Source organism: Cricetulus griseus, chromosome 2 (assembly GCF_003668045.3).
Source record: "Cricetulus griseus strain 17A/GY chromosome 2, alternate assembly CriGri-PICRH-1.0, whole genome shotgun sequence".
Classification (NCBI taxonomy): Eukaryota; Metazoa; Chordata; class Mammalia; order Rodentia; family Cricetidae; genus Cricetulus; species Cricetulus griseus.
In genome coordinates, this window is record NC_048595.1 from 448753980 (window position 1) to 448773749 (window position 19770).

Sequence of the window (19770 nt, forward strand, 5' to 3'; positions counted from 1 at the left end):
AAAAAATCAGAATAAAATCCTCATACGTAGTTTAGATTTTTGAATTTTAATTTCATATGGCAATGCTATAATCATCTCAAAGGTTCCCTGTAAAAATATTGAAAACATTTTATTATTTATTATCTCTTAAGTAAGAGTCTTGCTTTCTTTCTCAGCCTCCTACCACCTTTTTTCCTACACATGGGAAGATGAACTTGCCAGTTCATGATAAAATGAAGTTGCCCGAGAGTCTCTGCTTTCCAACCAACATGACAAATTTCTCTCAATCTGTGCCACACTTAATCAAATTTCTTATTTTGTTGATAATGTAAGCATTTCTTGATGATGTAAGTATCTCTGGACCATTTTTCTTTGCAATTATTATCTCCTTTGCCTCAATGTCAATTTCTCTCTTTAGCTTGACTTCTCCATCAGCTGTCATGTACCTAGACAACAACACATATTGAACAATTTGACTATTTTCTGACTCAACACTCTTCACCTTTTGTCTTTTTCTCAAGTTCCCATCAAGCGGTCTATTATCGCCCCTGACTCCACTGACGAGTCATGGTCACAACTGACATCCAGACTGCTGAAGCTCAGTCACTTCTTGGTTCTCAGTGTGTTCATACATGAAGTATCATTTCATACAGAAGAGATACACTTCAGTCCTCATGCATCTATTCCTATGGAATTTCAGTTCCATGGAGCCACACCATCCTGACGCTGTAAGAGTCCATTTGTTCCTCTTCCAGTTTGGGTGATCATCCCTTGCTCAGTCTGATCTCTGAAATTCCCTTCATTTCTTCATTAACTCTCTTCCTGAGAAATCTTTTGTTCCATGTCTTCAACATCACTGTTCCAAATGTAAACTTCATAACTTCACTCCTGAGTTTCTTAATTTCATATGGTAAGGAGTAAGACACAACAGTTAGGTAGATATATCAGCCTGAAAATTAAGCTGGAATTTCACTCAAACCAATGTCCCCACCTGAGTCCTCGATGACCTCTGCTTTCTCTGTTTTCTCCTATGATGCTGTCTTGTCTCCATCAGCACAATCTCCATCCTCTTGGTTACAATCAAGCTTCTACCTTTCTCCTTAACCCTCTCCTCCAACTCACCAGCAAGCTTATCTTATTCTGTCTCCAAGTGCACACACAACACATGTATTATACATAAACAAATACTTAAAATATGGATTATTGCAACATCCTTTTGAATGCTTTTCTTCTAGATTCATATGCTTGGATGATTTACAGAGAAGCCAGACTGTTGTTTTGTTTTGTTTTGTTTAAACAAAACCTAAATTGCATCACTTCCCTGTTCAATGATCTTTAAGGACCTCCCATTTCATATTTAAAAAGTTCTAAGCACTTTATTTTTCATATGCATACCTAGGATTTAGTTCTATCCACAGATAAAGTGTATCACTACTAGGCCTCAGGATATATACTAAGGAATCCATTCTGTTGCAGATTTTCCGAGTTTCCATTTTTCATGAATATTTATTTGTTGTGTTGCAAGAATCAGCAGTAGAGTTCTGAGAAGTTGTGGTGACTGCTGTTGTAGAAGCTGAGTCCTGTTGTATCTCGTGTGTTGTACTTTATGAGCTCTTTCCCAATGGGCTTTGTCTCATTCTGCTAACTCACAGTATAGTAAGGAAGAGTGTAAACAGGAAATGCTAGAACTGGGTTTCTCCTGCAGAACTAACTGAGGCATGGAATCATTATGCTCAGAAAACAGAAGGGTATTCTTAATTTTTTTTACTGGTTTAACAGCTCTGACAAATTACTTAAAATTCTTGTATTTTATTGCTAAGCTGAATCATTTCCTTGGAACACTGAAATATAATATTATATTACCAATAAAAGGAGAAAAGTTCACAAAGGTAGATAATTATCACTATTAAAATTCTAGGAGACTAAATTATGGAATAAATTCCTTTGTTAAATGCTCACATTCCAAGGCAGGATATCATCCAGTCTCCTTTGTGAGGCACACTAGCTATAGTTTTGTTTTTTATTTTGTATAAAATCAGTAAGAAATCCATGTTTTCTTCATATTATTTTCCAGATCTTAGCACAAAGTTTGTATCAGAGTATCAGAGACATTGTAAGTGCTTGTGTTTCTGTGTGTGTATGTGCATTCACACATATGTAGAGACCTGTGGTAGATGTTACATGTCTTCTTCTATTGCTGTCTATGCTGTCTAGTTTTATATTGACTGACACAAGCTTGAGTCCTTTTGGAGGAGGGAATCTCAACTGGAAAATATTTCTACTGGAGGACTATGGGCAAGCCTGTGGTGTATTTTCTTGATTGATGATTGAGGTGGTGGGGTCCAGTTCTCTGTGGGTAGGGCCACTTCTGGGCTGATGGTCATGGGTGTTTTAAGCAGACTGAGCAATTCATGGAGCACAGGACAGTAAGCAGTACTTCTCCATGGCTTTTGCTTAAGTTCCTAAGTATAGGCTCCTGCCCCCAAGAGCTTTGGATGATGAACTACAATCTGAAAGAGAAAAATAAACCCCTTTCTTCCCAAATTGCATATGACCACAATGTTTGATTACTGAAAGTGGGGTTTAAATGAGTCCACCAGACCCAAGATAAATGACAATTAGATATTTATTAGGGAAGCACTTACAGAGATAAGAGTACAGTAAGGAAGAGTGTAAACCTTCTGATGCTCTACCCAACCCAAGAGAGCACGAACCAGCCCCTCCTCTACCTTATAATGGTTCACATCTGAACCTGAAACCATGCCCAAAGGGTGTGTCCACCACCACAAGTTCACTGGCAAGGCAACATGCCACTGCAAATCATAGTAATAGAAACCTTACCTAAGGTAGGCTCCATCTTAATAACCTGGAGCTTCCTCAATTTGGATAGGCTGGAAGGATCTTAAAGAATCTGGAGCTCATCCATCTGCCTAGACAAGAAGGCCAAAGGGCTCCAAGAATCTCTGACTCCATTTCTCCAGCACTGGAATAAAGATGCACACTGTCTGACACTCACTCCTGGGTTTTCTGTGGATTTGGGGATCCAAGCTAAGGTTCTCATGTTTTTATAAACAGTGAAAGACCCCCGCCCTTAGCTTTTTCTTTTAAGTTTGCCTCCTACTCTGGTCGGCAGCTGGCGGGGCGTGCGCGCGAATACATCCTCCCCTCCCCTGCACTCCCCGACCCTTGATCCCCACAGCTGCCGGCTCTCACTTCCCCGCCGCCGCGCAAGGCCAGCCCCCGCCGGATTGCTCCGGATCGCTCCGTCCCAAGGTCAGCCATCTGGACCGGCAGAAGATAATAAAGGCCGTTTCGCCTGACTATTAAACCTTGAGAAAATGCTGATTTGATGCTTTTCGCTTCTGTACTGTGCCTTTTTTCCCCTATAAAAGGACCCCCCTTCCGGGGCTCGGGGCTTGGCCAAACAGAAGCTAAGTCCCGGGTACCCGTGCTACTAATAAAGCCTCTTGCTTTTGCATCCAAAGTTCGTGGTTTCACTGATTCCTGGGTGCGGGTCTCCTTCTAAGAAAGTACCTCTTCACGGGTCTTTCATTTGGGGGCTCGTCTGGGATCGAGACCCGCCCAGGGACCACTGACCCACGTCTGGGAGGTAAGCGTTGTGCGGATCCGCTGTCTTGTCTTTTGTCTTGTCTCGTCTTGTCTGTCTGTCTGAATCTGTCTTATGAACTGCGCCTGCGTTTGCAGTACCCAGCTGCGTACAATTGTATTTGGCGGCTCCGAGGAGGAACTCCCAGCCGCAGCTCCAGGAGACGTCCTGGTAGCGTTTGGAGCCTCAGTGAGCTCATTTGTTTTCTGGCTAGGGTAGATGCCTTAGCGTTTGGAGCCTCATTGGACTCATTTGTTTTCTGGAGTTTTACTTTCGACTCTCTGTCGAAACCGCGCTGCGAAAGCCTGTTCTGTGTTGTTTGGTCTTTGTTTTGTAGTTGATGTACATAAACGCAAATGGATTGCTCTTTGTTCCTCAGAATGGCCAGCCTTTGACATGGGCTGGCCCCGGGATGATACCTTTAACCCCCAAACTATATTTCAGGTAAAAGAGAAGACTATGGATCCTGGACCACATGGGCATCCCGACCAGGTGGCATACATAGTCACTTGGGAGGCCTTGGTTCAGGACCCTCCCCCCTGGATACGTCCTTTCCTACACCCCAAGGGTCCCCCCTTCCTTTCCCCCTCTAACCGCCCACTGCTTTTCTAGAGAGACTAAAAGAAGCATATAGGATATATACTCCCTATGATCCGGAAGATCCAGGGCAGGCCACCAGCGACCCAGACAGGGATCAATGTGCTTTTTGCTATACTTCATGAAAAGGGGACTTTGACAAAATTTTTATGTTGACTGAGAAATGAGAGGAAAAATGTAGGAGACTTAAATAATAAAAAAGAAAAACTTGTCTAAAAATGTCTAAGAGAGTCAGAGAAATGAACTGAAAGGTTATAGAGGGTTAAAGCAAGTCATAGCACAGAAGATTGTTACAGAAAGTAATAGAGGGTTAAAGCAAGTTGTAAAAGGTCAGAAAAAAAGGTTGTTAAAAGTCAGAAAAAAAAGGGTTGTTATAAATCAGAGAAAAATATAAACTATGCTATGGTTTCTCATGTCTACAAATAATAAATTTTTAAAAAATAATAATATAAGCTAAAATTTTAACCATATTAAGCTAATTCTGTTTTAAAAAGTCCTGTTTATTTCTCAAGTAAATTATATATACTTGTTTTAAAATGCTCTGTTTCCCGGTAGCCAGCACATGGCAAAATGTTCACATGACTTGACTGGTCGCCATTTTGCTAAAATTAAAAAAGAATACTTATTAAACCACCATCTTGACTAAAGATGACTGCATGGAAATTAGAGATACCATCTTAGAAACAAGTTTTTCAGTTAAGATTTAAAATGTTAATGCTTCTATATATTACAGAAAGACCTTAAGGGAATTTAAATTTCTTTTTAAAAAAAAACAGTTTTTTTAATGTTTGTTTTTATTAATGTTTGTACTTAAAGAGCTTCAATTTAGAATTATTCTTAAGCAAAGCCTGACAATGTAAAGCTTTTGTTTTATGAAAGATGCTGATCTATTGTGAGATATTACAGTTTATATTTTAAAAATAAATTTAGGATGTTGGTAACACACACCTTTAAGCTCAGGGTGTAGGTAGCACACGCCTTTAGAACATTGGTGACACACGCCTTTAATCCCACCACTCGGGAGTAAGAGGCAGATGGATCTTTATGAGTTCAAGGCCTGCCTGGTCCGGCAGATCGAATTCCAGGACAAGCTCAAAAGTCACAGAAAAACCCTGCCTAAGAAAGAAGTTAAGCTACTGTTTAAGGAATATAAGGTAGCTCTATGCAGTTTTAAGTTCAGCTGTGCTGTTTCAAACATCTTACTAAGTTAAAACCAGTTACAGTCAGACTAAAAATTATTTACAGAAATAAGACCTTACCTAGCCACCTGTATACTTAATGTGTGCTTAAGGCAAGTAATTAAAACAGACAAACAGACCTCTAATGCTTCAGAGATCTTCAGAATATGGCATTTAAATTGTTATCTTTAAAGTTTATAAGTCAGACAGACTGCCAGATCCTGACAGTGATCCAAAGTCTCCAAAGAAGATTGAGGCACCCCAGTTCCTGCACCTGGACCAGTGAGCAAGATGCTCAGATGTGATAACTACCGCCTGCCAGAACCTAGCCGAGACTGTGGACAAAGCTGCTGGACACTGGAAAATTGATTATACCCCTTTGCCTAGACAAAACAAGGTCAGTCTCTTTCATGTCCCTCTTCCACAGAGAGGAAAAAACTCTCACAGTATAGGCCTGGCGAAGATTGCTGGTCTTTGAGATACCTGCCTCCAGCGGTAATGGAGAAACTTGGGTTTGGCTAACTGTATATGGACTTGCTTCTGACTGGCTTCTGTCACTTTTTAGTAGATTCGGATAAAATATACCCTTCTCAGATCTCTGAAATATTACTGGTTGTCAGCTTGACAGCATCAGTCAGTCAGATCCACTATAGACTAGTAAGTGTATTAGCTGATAAAATAGTAACTATCTACTGTTCAGGCACAAGCTCAAGGTTTTTAAGTTTATTTTGGTTGTCATCTAAGTACAAACTTAAAGGGCTTTTCATCAGGCCAAAGGCACCTCTGTCCAATCCATACCTGGCTCTCTGGACAAAAGAGAAATGTACATGCTTATAGCCCAAATCTATAGTTTTTGCTAGGACTCAAAGTTATAAATATGTTCTTGCTGTTTGAACAGATATCCAGATATCTGCTTTTTCTACACTGTGGGTTTCAGTAAATAAGTTTTAACCTCTGTTCCCAGATTAAATATGTCTTAAACAGGTTTCTGCTTCTGACAGACATCTGAGTATCAGTTGCTGACTACAGGCTGTTCTAAGTAGACTGCGAGCCCTGGACTTGCTATGGATGTGAACCAGTCTGCTGATGTGGACATCCCCTATCTCTGCAACAGTGTCTGCTAACCAGAAGCCCCTGATGGATTCCCCATTGCCTAAATTCCTTTTTGCTTTTGACTAGCATTTCAACCTTCTGGGGTCCCTAACTTCGTCCCAAAGTCAGCAGGAAGCAGTTTGGAAAAGAATTTCGCCGTCCATTTTCCCTGGTTAAAATGCTAAGTCAAAAGGAACTCCCTTGCATGGGGATGCAAAACGACAGGGGATGCTCACTGGAAGCCTTCATCCTCATGGGACAAGATTCAGGTAACCAGAGGATGGCAAAAGGGCTCCACCGGTACCACCTCTATGCCGCTCCTTATTTCCTTTACGGATGAGGGTAAGAAAGCAACAGAATGGCAGAAGGGAGATGCTTGGGGCCTTCGCTAGTACCTGTCGGGACCAGATGGGGGGGGCATCTTTAAAATTAGACTCAAAGTAAAAACTATCACCAACCTGAATATGTTTACAGCGTACTAAAGAAATCATCCCGACATCAGAGGGAGCCAATATCCTTAACCATGGCCCTATTATTAGAAGGAGTAACAATGGGGGGCATAACAGCCGGCATAGGGACCCGTGGTTATTCTATTTTTAATCCTTATATTTGGTCCCTACATTCTAATAGACCCAAAATATCCAGAGACCTCTGAATGAAAGATTCCATTCAGTTACAAGAGAAATGGGGGAATGAAAGACCCCCGCCCTTTGCTTTTTCTTTTAAGTTTGCCTCCTACTCTGGTCGGCAGCTGGCGGGGCGTGCGCGCGAATACATCCTCCCCTCCCCTGCACTCCCCGACCCTTGATCCCCACAGCTGCCGGCTCTCACTTCCCCGCCGCCGCGCAAGGCCAGCCCCCGCCGGATTGCTCCGGATCGCTCCGTCCCAAGGTCAGCCATCTGGACCGGCAGAAGATAATAAAGGCCGTTTCGCCTGACTATTAAACCTTGAGAAAATGCTGATTTGATGCTTTTCGCTTCTGTACTGTGCCTTTTTTCCCCTATAAAAGGACCCCCCTTCCGGGGCTCGGGGCTTGGCCAAACAGAAGCTAAGTCCCGGGTACCCGTGCTACTAATAAAGCCTCTTGCTTTTGCATCCAAAGTTCGTGGTTTCACTGATTCCTGGGTGCGGGTCTCCTTCTAAGAAAGTACCTCTTCGCAGGTCTTTCAACAGCACTTTACTGACTGGCCTACTTTTCCAGGAAACTGTATTATTTTTTCTTAACCCATACAAGTAAAACAAATTCTGAAAAATCCAAGTTTAAAAATACTAAAATAACAGTATAATATTCACATTTATTTTGAAAGTATGCTTAAAGCATGAAATCCTGCCCTTGAACATCATTCTTGACTTTGGGTAGCATGGTAGGTACAACTACAGTCTTTTGTCCTTAATTTATAAAAATACAGAAGTAAAGGATAAGAATAATTTGTAGGAAAATAGCTATTTCAGTAATGCCTACACATCACTTCACACCTGTATTCAATAGACATACAGTGATGGGGACTAAAGCTTCCCGATATGGAACGTGAGGGTAATTCTTGTTGAATAGTTTGATAGTGTCTTAAAATTAGGCATCCTTAGTGAACATTGCTGGAGGAACCCTCAGTGGTTTTTCAAAGTTGTTCTTTACACTTTTGTTTCCTGCCCCCATGGAAAGGTGAATATATTTGTACTTTTCTTTATAAACATTTTGACATACACACAACAAACTGGAACACATTTAGTAAAAGTAGAAACAACCAAATTTCATACCCACTAAGACCAATTTTCCCTTTCCCCAAGCATTTTTTTGTTTGTTTGTTTTTCGAGACAGGGTTTCTCTGTGTAGCTTTGGAGCCTATCCTGGTACTCGCTCTGGAGACCAGGCTGGCCTCGAACTCACAGAGATCTGCCTGCCTCTGCCTCCTGAGTGCTGGGATTAAAGGCGTGCGACACCAATGGCCAGCTTCCCCAAGCATTGTATGGGTAAGTTTCTGAGGCATATAATGAGGCCTCTGGTATTCACTGGGTGTGGATCTGTTAGGGTCTTGAGTTCTGAGAGTTGGAGATAAAAGGGTCTGAACACAAACGTAAGTGTTGGATAGACACCAAACTTTTTGACACATAGCAGACTAAAATTAATGAAGAGGATGAGGCTGAATCTTGAAGAGTAGAAATGTCTACCCCATATATATTAAACTTTAGAGTCTAGAGGAATGAAATGCAGATAGGAAAGAGGACTGCCTGATATAATTTGCTATTGTTTTTGGTGTTTTAAGACATTGGGAGACAGAATTATACTAGTAAACCAAAGAAAGACGAATCCCACTTGTAGTAAGTTTGATACATTAGGTGAGACCAGGGAGAAAAGCATGAACTAAAATAAGAATCCTTTATAGATTTGTGTCTATAGTGTGTTTGAGGATAACATCTACCCCCTCATTTCTTATGCAGAGAAATGATGCACTGAATAGCTTCACTTCCCCCATCACCATATTAGACTCTAAAAGTCAAGGATGGTTTTTCTCAAGGTGTTTTAAAGGTTTTCACTGCCTTGTTCTGTTAAACACAGTAGGCCTTCTCTCGCATCAGGTACTCTTGCCTTCCCTCTCACTTTCCTATAGGAGGATTCCAGTGAAAAACATCAAATTAGAATCCAGAAAACCTAGTATACTTATAACAGAGGCAATCTTCAAATTTAGTATATTGGGCTAGGGGCGAGGATGGAAATCCAATGAAAATTTCAAGGACTTTACAGTGTAGCATAATTCTCCAATTTGAATGCATCTGCCCTGAGTGACATAACAAATATGTAGATTTACAGCCCCATCTTCAATATTTAGGATCTCAGCATATGAATTTCTAATACATACATACTCTTCTGCTGCACACCTACTAAGTGCTTTTGATTAAAGGGTTTTTTCAGTGGACCCATCCCAACATCTACCCCGTTTATGACTGGCTGGAATATGTGAAGGGGTCAGTCATACAGAACCATCGGCACAGGATCACCATGACTCAGGCCAAAGCAGGGCATCTGAGAGGAGTTTTGGTGAGGATTCAGTATTGACGGTGTAGCAGAAGCCAGAGGCTTTGGACCAGACCAACAACTCATTGCAATAAACATTTACAAGTAAATCTGCTTGGGCAAAAGGGTAGACAGCTTGACACATTGTTGCTTCCAAGGCCTCTACGATAAATGAGTGTATGATGGAGAGGCTGGTAAGATGGAGGAGCAGAGTTCTTGTTTGTTTGTTTTTTGTTTTTGTTTCTTTTGTTGGGGAGACTACTACAAGTGTGGAGAGCAGACATGAAAGGACTGGGAAATGAGTGGGATGGAGATGTATGATGTGAAATTCCCAAAGACTCAATATAAATTATCTTAGATTAAAAAAAAAAAAAAAAACTAGATAAAATTGGACAGGGTGAATGGAGCTTTATCCGGGGAATCTTGGCAATGCTAAGATATCAGGATGTGGAATCCCCGAGGAAACTTGCTACGGATTCAGCTTTGCTTTGTTCCACCCCAATGTCCCTTCCTTGCACACTAAAGCTTACATAGTTTCCAATGTTGTTCTGGTGTAACAGCAGATTCTATCTCTTCCTGTATCAACAAGTTTCTAGGAAGAAGACTCAGTGACAGATAATTAAATTCCCCCCTCAGTCCTGTGGATGTTCACAGGCTGTACCCAAACCGTGTTCTAATCTCAGGTGTTACCTCCCCAATATCCTTTCACTTCCTCCTAACCGCGACTTGTGACAAAAATCTAGCAAGTCAAATTAGCAGGCCAGGGCTGCTGGAGTAAGAAGACAGGTCATGTTGACTTTTTGATTGCTTGCGTTTCCTGTGACATTGTGTTGACATTCAGCTTCACAGAGTCAAGGGGTTCCTGTGCTTCGAACCTAGCTGTCTGCATGAGCTGAAATTGCTGGTGAGTACATGGGGGATTACAACACAGTGAAAGCCTTTGGATTGCTCAGTACAAAACTCTGCAGCATCTTTTTTCCCCCCTGCCTGAGGCTCAAGGAATGGCCATCTATAATCACACTGGTCAATTCTAGACAGAAGTAAAAATCTCCCATACTATTAGTAAACACCAGTCTCTTCAAGCTCTGCTTAGCTTTTTGGAGGCTAAGAAATGTCTGTGACTTAATTTTACATTATGAAATCTTTTGGATGAGCATGATGAGCTGTTGTTTAAAATGCTGTAATGGCACGAATACTGCCTGCTACTTATTGAGCCAAATATTTTAAGCAATACTTAAAGTACTGTGAGCAGTATCATACGTCATTGCTTGTTCATAGTTTTAATGTTAGGTACACTAAAATGATTTCTTACACCAGAATAAATAATTTGGTAAGAATACTAATGTAAGGAAAACAAAAGTGCCCAAAGACGCTTGAACTAAAAGATTTAATAGAAAAATTACTGATAAGTTTAGAATTACCACTTAAAATATTTATGTGTTCATTTTATCTATCAATAATGTTCTGCAGCATAATCCAAACTAATACTTTTTTTATTAGCAACAAAAAGGTGTTTTTAGAAAGTCATATGTTTGGTATTTTCTGCATACATTTTTTTTGTTTGCAAATTGAACCAGCAGGTAGGCTCAGTGTGTAAAGGAGCTTGCTTCTGCAGAGTCCGATGACCTGAGTTTGAGTTGTTGAACTCACATGGTAGAATAAGAGACTAGACTTCTCGACAGACATTGTTTTCTGACCTCCAGATGCTGTTATGGGGTGTGTGCACCTGTGCATGTGTGAAATACACACACACACACACACACACACACACACACACACACACACACTAAAATAATAAATAATGTAGTTTGCAAATTGCAATCTGGCCAATGGTGAAGGAAATGAAAAGCTGTTTAGGATTAATTTGCCAGGTTAACTTCATTGCCTCTGGACTATATTTATGTCAGGCAAATAATCAGTGCTAACATTCCATCTCAGAATCCCTGAAGTCTGGCCATTCTCATATGAACATCAGCGCACATTTGATAACACATATGCATCTCACAATTCAGATCATATTCAGAACTTTCATTCAGCACTTTGTGTAATAATCAAGAACCAGACCAGGGGGAAGAAGTTTATTTTATGAAAGAGTTTAGAAGCCCACCCACCAAAGTTATGATCCTGTTGAATCAATTTAAAGAAATTTGCAAACTAAGTAATTGAACAACTTTTCCCCCCCGAAGAGAAAGAAACGAAGACTATTTTATGAGCACCCTAATTGTAAGTTCATTCACAGGTTACTAAAAACCTATTTGAATAGTTAAAAGGTTTTATATTAAAATTAATATAAAGGCCAACTTCTTGCAAGAAGGACAAATCAGGGCAGATGGTAGAGATTTGATTTTTAGTTTTATTTCTAAATAAACGGTCTAATATACTTATTTGGTATTATAAATGTATACTAGGAGAAATGGTGTTGAAATTGTCAGAAAGGAAATGGAGATAAAAACTAATAGTTAACTATCTAATATCTAATTTCTTTGTTTGTTCTTTTGAGACAGGGCTTTTCTGTTTAGCTCTGGCTGTCCTGGAAGTCACTCCATAGATCAGGCTGTCATTGAACACATAGCAATATGCCTGCCTCTGCCTTGTTTTGTGATTAAAGGTATGCACCACCATTGCCTGGCTTAATAGTTAACCCTAAGTGATGGAAGAAACCTTGCAGAGAAAATTCATATTGTCATAAAACTCTTGGGATACATGAGATCATCTGGCAGTAACGTTAGTTTATTTTAATAAAGTCTGATTAGATATTGTTTACCCAACACACCATGACCATAATATTCTGATATAAAACCAACATAAATCATATAGCATTTGATATTGGTATTAAAAAAAACTTTTTATCCTCAACTTTTTCTTCCTTGAGCTAAGGTTCATCTTTTAGATAATTAACATAAGGCACAAATGAACACTCGAGTAGTATTAAATCCCAAATGAAGAAACATTCTATGAACATAGAGGAAATCATTTTGATTCTCATTAGTGAGTTTAATTTAGCAATAGAAATAAGGATGAGTATAGGAATTCAAAACAAGGTCTATAGCTTAGAAATGAAACTGACCTTTCTGCATTGAGAGTGAATTTCAATTATGCTTAGAAGCTTTGCCTGTCATTTACATTCTCCTTGCTTTCCAAATGCACAATTTATTTGTAATAACCAAATTAGGATATGGATAATGCCTCTTCAGAACAACATGTGATGTCTTTCTTAGCATAAACAAAAGTGGCCTAAATACATTGTTTAGGCTACTGTTCTGCTTGTCTCCATCTTATTTGTTCACAGAGTAAGTTACAAACCCTGTTGGGTAGTTTGTCATTGGAAGGAAACATTGTTAAACTTGTCTTCATATACAACATTCGAGTCATTTCCCTTGGCTATTAGCCTTTGTCAAACAACCATTTCAGACAAGCAAATATTCAAATAGACACTATTTCAATTCTGAAATATACACGTACATACAATCACACATACATATAATCAGCTTACCCAGGCAAAGCTTTCACAAGTTGCTCGCCTCTGAGAGAAGAATTGATAAAATTCAAGCATGAAGTATGAAAGGCAGGAAGATGTATTGGGATTTGAGTGGCTAGTCTTGTTCTATTTTGGTTTTATCTGGGTTTTCTAGGTCCCAAATCTGATTAGCATATTTAATCTTATGCAGTGTCAGGAATGGTTTACCATCCCTTAATCAGTCTATTATTAGCTCTCTTAATTGCTCCTAATAGCTTATTTTTAAACACACCTTTAGTACACAAAGATGCATTGTGGGGTTTTATGGTTTAGAATTTTGATGGAGGTGTATGGGAAACATGCCCATGGTATGCCCATGGTGCATACAAAGAAACCTAAACCAACATGGAAATGGAAATGATCTAATTCACCGTTTATATGAGTTGGGTTAATTAATAAGAGATTGGCATACATTTGTGCTGCTGTCAGGGATGGAAGCAGCATATTGCATCCTGGTTAGAGCTGATAAATATTTCGATTCGGAAGGCTAGAACTGAAGTCCCATTTCCACATTCCATGATTCAGAATTTCTGAAATTCCATGAAAGGTGTAGTGTAGATTAAGTTTAGGATTTCAAATGAACAAAAAGCATGATTGCTATTTGTACTCTATGGAAGGAGGGGGGATGGGATTGGAAGAGGAGACAGATTTCTCAGAGGCATTTTAAAATTTGGAAACATCAATACTTCAGCAGCCCTCAAACTGCTTGTCATGCTGAAAAGATGAACCGGAAGAGAAGCCTGGGTCCTAGACTGGCCCCCAAATCAAAGGTGAAACTGGTGACAATAAACACACACATGAGTTGTTCCTTTGTGGTCCAAAGCTAAGGAAAGCTAAATGGCAAACTCAGGTAATAGCTGTGCTTAACCAATCCTGTCAAACACCATCCTGAGTCTGGGGCTGCATCCCACAGCCTTCAACTGAAGGCAAAGTTAAAGCTAACAGTACCTGAATGTGGTTAATTATTTCTCTGTTGGCTGCTAGTGGGATGCAGTTTTTATGTCTAAAGTGTCTGTTGTCCTGGGCAAGCACAGGGGACATTCCCACAGCTGTAGCAGCCTGTGAAGGTCTGAGGCTCACGGTTCTGTGCTCTCTCTGGTGTGCCCATCTGACTTTCCATGCCGAATGTCCCTACTTAGGCTTCAATAAAGGCTGCCTTAGCCTGTCCTCTGTACTGTGTTCATTCTTTAGTAAGACACCTTTGAGGACAGATGTTCTTAACCTTAGATTTCTCACTTAAGCACCAACGCCATGCTCCAGTTCTCCAGGAGTAGTAGACTATGGGGTTGGACATTCGTAAGTGGGGTTATTTTTATCTTCCTGGAAAAAATTTGAGACAATGAAACAAAATCTCACCGTGTAGCCCAGGCTTATCTTAAACTCAAGACACAGTAAGGATTATGTGTCCAAAGGCTAGGATTATGGTATGCAACACCATACTGGGCACCTAAGATTATCTTTAATGAGTGTTATTGATGCATAAAAATTAGGAATTTCTATCATTCTTTTCAAGGTCTTAAATTATGATACACAAGTTTCAAAAGGAAGTTTCAAGTTGAAATTGGGAAGCTAAGTTATGCTAAGGAATAGGCTTTTCCTCCCCCCCCCCCAAAAGGCTTCTTTTAGGAGTTTTTTTTAAAGAAAACATTTATTTTATTTTATTCTTATTATGAACATGTGCATAAAGGTGGGGGATGAGGATGTGGGTACAGTTGCCTGCAAGAGGCCAGAGGAGGGCCCTGTACACCCTGAGCTGGAGTTAATAGACAGTTATGGTCCTCAACCTGGGTGCTGGGATACGAGCTTGGGTCCTCCAGAAGATACACTCTTAGCCGCTGAGCCTCTCCAAGCCCCTTGAAGTTTTAGGTAGGGCCAAAGAATGAGATTAACTCCCCTGAGGATGTCTTTGTTTGTATGTTAAAGAATGGATTTGGAATAAAGCTGAATGCAATGAGACAAATTTTGGAAGCTGATGTAAAAGCCAGATGAATGTGGGTAAAGATGTTAGTGATGAAGGAAGACGAGGAAGAAGCGAGGGAAGGAGAGAAAGAGGGAGAGGGCAGAGGAGAGGGAGGAGGGAAGGGCATCGCAGAGGAGGTGGAGGAGGAGGAAGAAAATATGTTTGAGTAGGGGAAATAGATGTCGAGATTGAAGCACTAAGGTGGAGTGGGACAGTGTTGCCATGGGGTCTAAACTCCCATGTTGGGAAAGGCTGCTGCCAAACGGATACAGAAATGGGAGCCTGCCAGGGAGAAATGGTAACATAGAGACACAGCATTGGGAGGCCGGCTCTGTGACACCCAAGTTGGAGTGTCTGATGTTGAAGCCAAGTTTGGAAAACAGAGAAATGGTAGAGAATCAGGGGAAACATGTAGAATAACGGAGGTAAAAGACCCAACCACACCCGCAAAGGACCCAAACTTTCTAAATGTAAAGAGGCAATTGAGAGGGAAAAGACTTTGTTCTCTGCACTGCTAGAAGAAACTTTGAGATAGCTCTGCTAAGCACCAATTAACTAACTAACTAACTCACTAGCTAACTAAGTAACTAAACTAACCTGCAGAACCCACAGGTTTTTTTCTTAACTCTTAGGGAGCCTGCAGTCCACCTTCCAAATAAATTTGTGGAGACTTATTCTTGTTTATGTATGCTGGGTCTTAGCTTAATTTGTCTCTAGACAGCTTTTCTAACTTAAATTATCCCATTTCTCTTTAACTACCTCTTGCCTCTGGGCTTTTTACCTTTTTTTATTCTATATGTCTTCCTATACTTCTTACTCCATGGTTGACTGTATGGCTGGGTGGCTGACCCCTGGCATCCTCCTCTCCTTCTCCTTCTCTTGTTCCTCCTTCTCTTGAGCCTAGATTTTTCCTCCTATTTATTCTTTCTGCGTGTCAGCCCCACCTGTCCCTCTCTTGTCTAGCTATTGTCCATTCAGTTCTTTATTAGACTAATCAGGTGTTTTAAGCAGGCAAAGTAATGCAGGTTTACAGAGTTAAACAAATGCAACATAAAAGAATGCAACACGTTTGCATCATTAAGCAAATACTCCACAGCGTAAATGAATGTAACACATCTTAAACTAATATTCCACAACACCACCCAGCTGACCAGGTAACTAAATTTGGAGTAGAATACTTGGCCTCAAGCTCTGGTTCACCTATTTATAAGCAACATGTCTTTAGGAATGGTATTCTCTGTTTAGACCAGTGTTAAATTTGGGATAATATCCAGAAGCATTTCGTAAGGTAGTTGTGAACTCCAAGCTCCAAAGCCAAGAAAGAAGATGCATGAATCATAAGCAAATAAGATACACTTTATGTGCCGAGGTAAGGCTACTCTAGATGCCAATAGGCATACAGGCAGGCACAAGGCAGTGGGCTGAACACAGGTGGGTAAAGTCACCAAAGCAGACCTGCATATATAGGACATGTAGGTACACACAGGGAAATGCAGAGGCAAAAGCAAAGTTGTTTGTTTTGGACCTCAGGGATAGGTTTACACAAAACTCATGAAGAAAAATTCTGCCAGAAATGCGTATTTAATAGGTTACATGCCAATTTACTTCAAGTGTCAGCCTGGATGTCCAGTGTCAGCCATATTTTTACTGATTTATACTGGATTATAGTGATGTCATATTTTAAGCTTCAATAGGCCCCTGTGGCCTCTTGTTCTTTACAGTTGTGCATCTGTTATTTTTCACATTTCTGTGACACTGTACCTGACAAAAACAGCATTAGGAAGGGTGTATTTTCTTTTGTGTCAGTCCATCACCGTAGGGAAGGTGTGGAAGTGGGTGTCTCAGACCTCTTGTCACTTTGTATTCTCAGCTGTATTCTCTGCCTCATTGGAGGCAGAGCCACCAATGGCGGTACTCCGTTTGCCTCCTCCTACTCAGTCTGGAATTTCAGCCCATAGAATGGCATTCCCCTTATTTAGGATGGGTCTTTGTACTTCCATGGCAGACTTGTCCAGAGGTTTGTCTTGTAGGTGATTCTAGATGCTGTCTGGCTGACAGCAATAACCATAACTGGTTATTTAAAGATAAAACTATTATAACATTGATTACGAAGTATCCTGTGTAAGTCTTTCTATGAGAATAGGTAACCGCAGAGTTCTGTCCTTAGTAGCTGTCTATAAATAGAGACCTGCTGCTGTTTAATGTGAGATGTCTCCTATAGGCTCATGTGTCTAGACACTTGGTCCCCACATGAGGGTGTCATTTGGGAAGTTCATGGACCATTAGGAGTGAGACCCTTGCTAGGGAAAGCGTGTCACTAGGAAAAGGGCATGAAGTTTTCTGGCTGTGCTTCTCTTCCTGCTTCTTGACTGTGGGTCAAATAAGACTACCGGCCTCCCATTTCTGCCTCCATGTCTCCTCTGCTATGATGGATGGTAGCCTCTTGAGTTATAAGACAAGATAAATCTTTCCTTGCTTCTAACCCGGTATTTTGGCCATAGCAATGAGAAAGGTAACTGATTTAAGACCCATAATATAACATTTAGAAGCAACCTGGAAAGGTGAAAATAACCTACGAAGCCTAGAAGAATGTGAAGAAAATACACAACTTATGAATATCAAAATGCAAAATACTAATGATAGATGAAGTGGCTAGGAACTTAAGAGATTAGTATGGCAAACTTGGTAATATGTACAAAACAAATTAAGGGTCTCATTGGAAGTGATTATTAGATACCACTACAGCTATGATAACTTTTGAGGGTTCCAGATATGTATTCTCTCAACACTGCACAACACACAGAATTCCCATTGGCTTCACAATTATGATTACACTTACAGCAGAGCCCCTACCCATGATGCTGAGGGGATGACAGTGGTCAGGACCAACCAAGCCCCTGGGGTTTCAATTTGCACATGTCTTTGGGGCATCTTTTTAAAATTATGTTCACAATTTTTCAAAAAAAGAAAAAAAAAACCCACCCACCAAAGCAAACAAACAAAAGAACTGACACCAACTAGAATCTTCAAACCTCTTCTACAAACACAAGGAAACCTAACTAAGAACCTGCAGCTTAGCTGCTGGGTAAATGTCATTTATATCACCTGTTGTCTACACCGACAGAGATGACTTCAGCTCTCTGACAGCTGAGTAAATACTGCATTGCTAAGTCTGCAGGACACCACACTGCTCCAACAGACTACCATATCAGGCTAGAGTGAAATGGGCAGATTAAAAAGAAAAAAAAACCCAAACAACAAAAACAATAATAAAACTACCACCTTCCATCCGTTGTCCATTTTCCTCTCTAATACAGGTGAGAGCACTATTTTCAATTTCTACTCCTGGCTGGAAAGTCATCCTGAAATTGAAGCCACTTCACAGGCTAAGTGCTTAGAGGAAAGTTAATCCGTCAGGATGGAGACAGTAAGTTGGACAACTATAGTTCCCTTGAGCCACCAGGGAAAGGCAGGACAGTTTTTTATTCCTTCAGCTGCAGTTTTTCTATCAGACTTCTACTTAGAAGGAAAAAAAAACACATTTTCATTAGCAGATAAGTTTATTTTCTTTAACTTAAATTTGATGATAAAATTTCTTAGCCATCCCCAATATTCTGGAGAGTAGTACTATCATGGGACTTGTGAAAGGGAGACAGGCCCATTGATTGTTGCTTCGGGTTCCCTGAGCAATAAAATGTGAAATACAGTCTGGAAGGAACAGAAAAAAAGCCCACAGTGCTACTGCTATAAAAGAATAGCTGTATGTTCCTTCGGTTGTGTGCATGAATAGAACAAGCCACCTACGTGCTGGTCCGGGTAATACGTCTAGATGCTTATTCTTATAGTGTTGGTTGTGAGTCTAGCCTTTAGTGGCTGAGCTGTCCCTCCAGCCCTAGATGCTTATTCTACAGCTGAAAATAAATCCTTTCCAATCAGGAATTCAGGTTGCTGATTTCATATTTTCCCATGTTGTCTTTGACCATTTGTATTTAAATAACCACAAAGAATTATGTGAAAATCTATTATACACGACAGAAGTCTGTACAAAAGTTAGCCAGTTTGCAGCATAGATGGAGAGTGCGCCAGGAGGCTTTACCGCTCCTGGAGGGCCTACTGGCAGTTAATGTTAGCTGGGGGTGGGGTTGGTGGGTAGGGGCAGAGGGTGCCCACACTCCAGTATAGATCCTCCCCCTCAAGATCATCCGAACCACTCTAATGATTAAACTCATGGGTCACACACAAAATAGAATATGAAAAGAGGAGGAGTACTTGTTACAGATGGGGGTGGGGAAAGACAGGACCTGGGACAGAAAATGGCTAAAATTCATTATATACACACACGTATGAAACCATAAAAAGATTTCAAAACAGAAAACAAGTGTTGACTTTAGAAGCCATTTTGATTTCTACCCTAGTATTTGGAGAAGGAAGAATACAACGGATGGTATAGAAGAGGGAAAGGTTGCTTTTTGTATTTATTTTCACAATTACTTTCTGCAGTTCTTGCCTACTCAACAACTTTTTGCCAACACTAGGCAGAGCCTCTGATTCCTCAACACATCCCAGCTCCCGTACGCCCTTGCGGCATGGAAGCTTAGATTTCTTCCTTCTATCTCACAGCCTCACCCGTTGCATTCTCTGTCTCTTCACTCAGCTCTGTCTGGACCTTGAACAGGCTGACTAGTTTTCACACCAATGCAAGCTTTCACTGCTCTCTGTGTTTAGGTTCCTGTGGACTGAAGTACACGATGCTCTGAGTGTTCTACCATTGAGCAAGATCCTAACCGCTTTTCATAAGCCTTATTTTGAGACCGGGTTTTACTGAGTGG

At 40.6% G+C, this 19770-nt stretch overlaps 1 protein-coding gene across 1 annotated transcript in view; it reads right to left on the bottom strand.

Annotated features, from left to right (window-relative positions):
• The window catches only part of LOC100753122, a 110268-nt gene extending 107007 nt beyond the window's left edge, over positions 1-3261 (bottom strand). Inside the window, exon 1 of the mRNA XM_027395996.2 lies at positions 3193-3261. Within this exon, the coding sequence (XP_027251797.1) occupies positions 3193-3261 (69 nt within the window). The remainder of the gene's footprint in view (positions 1-3192) is intronic.
• Positions 3262-19770: the final 16509 nt, after the last annotated feature.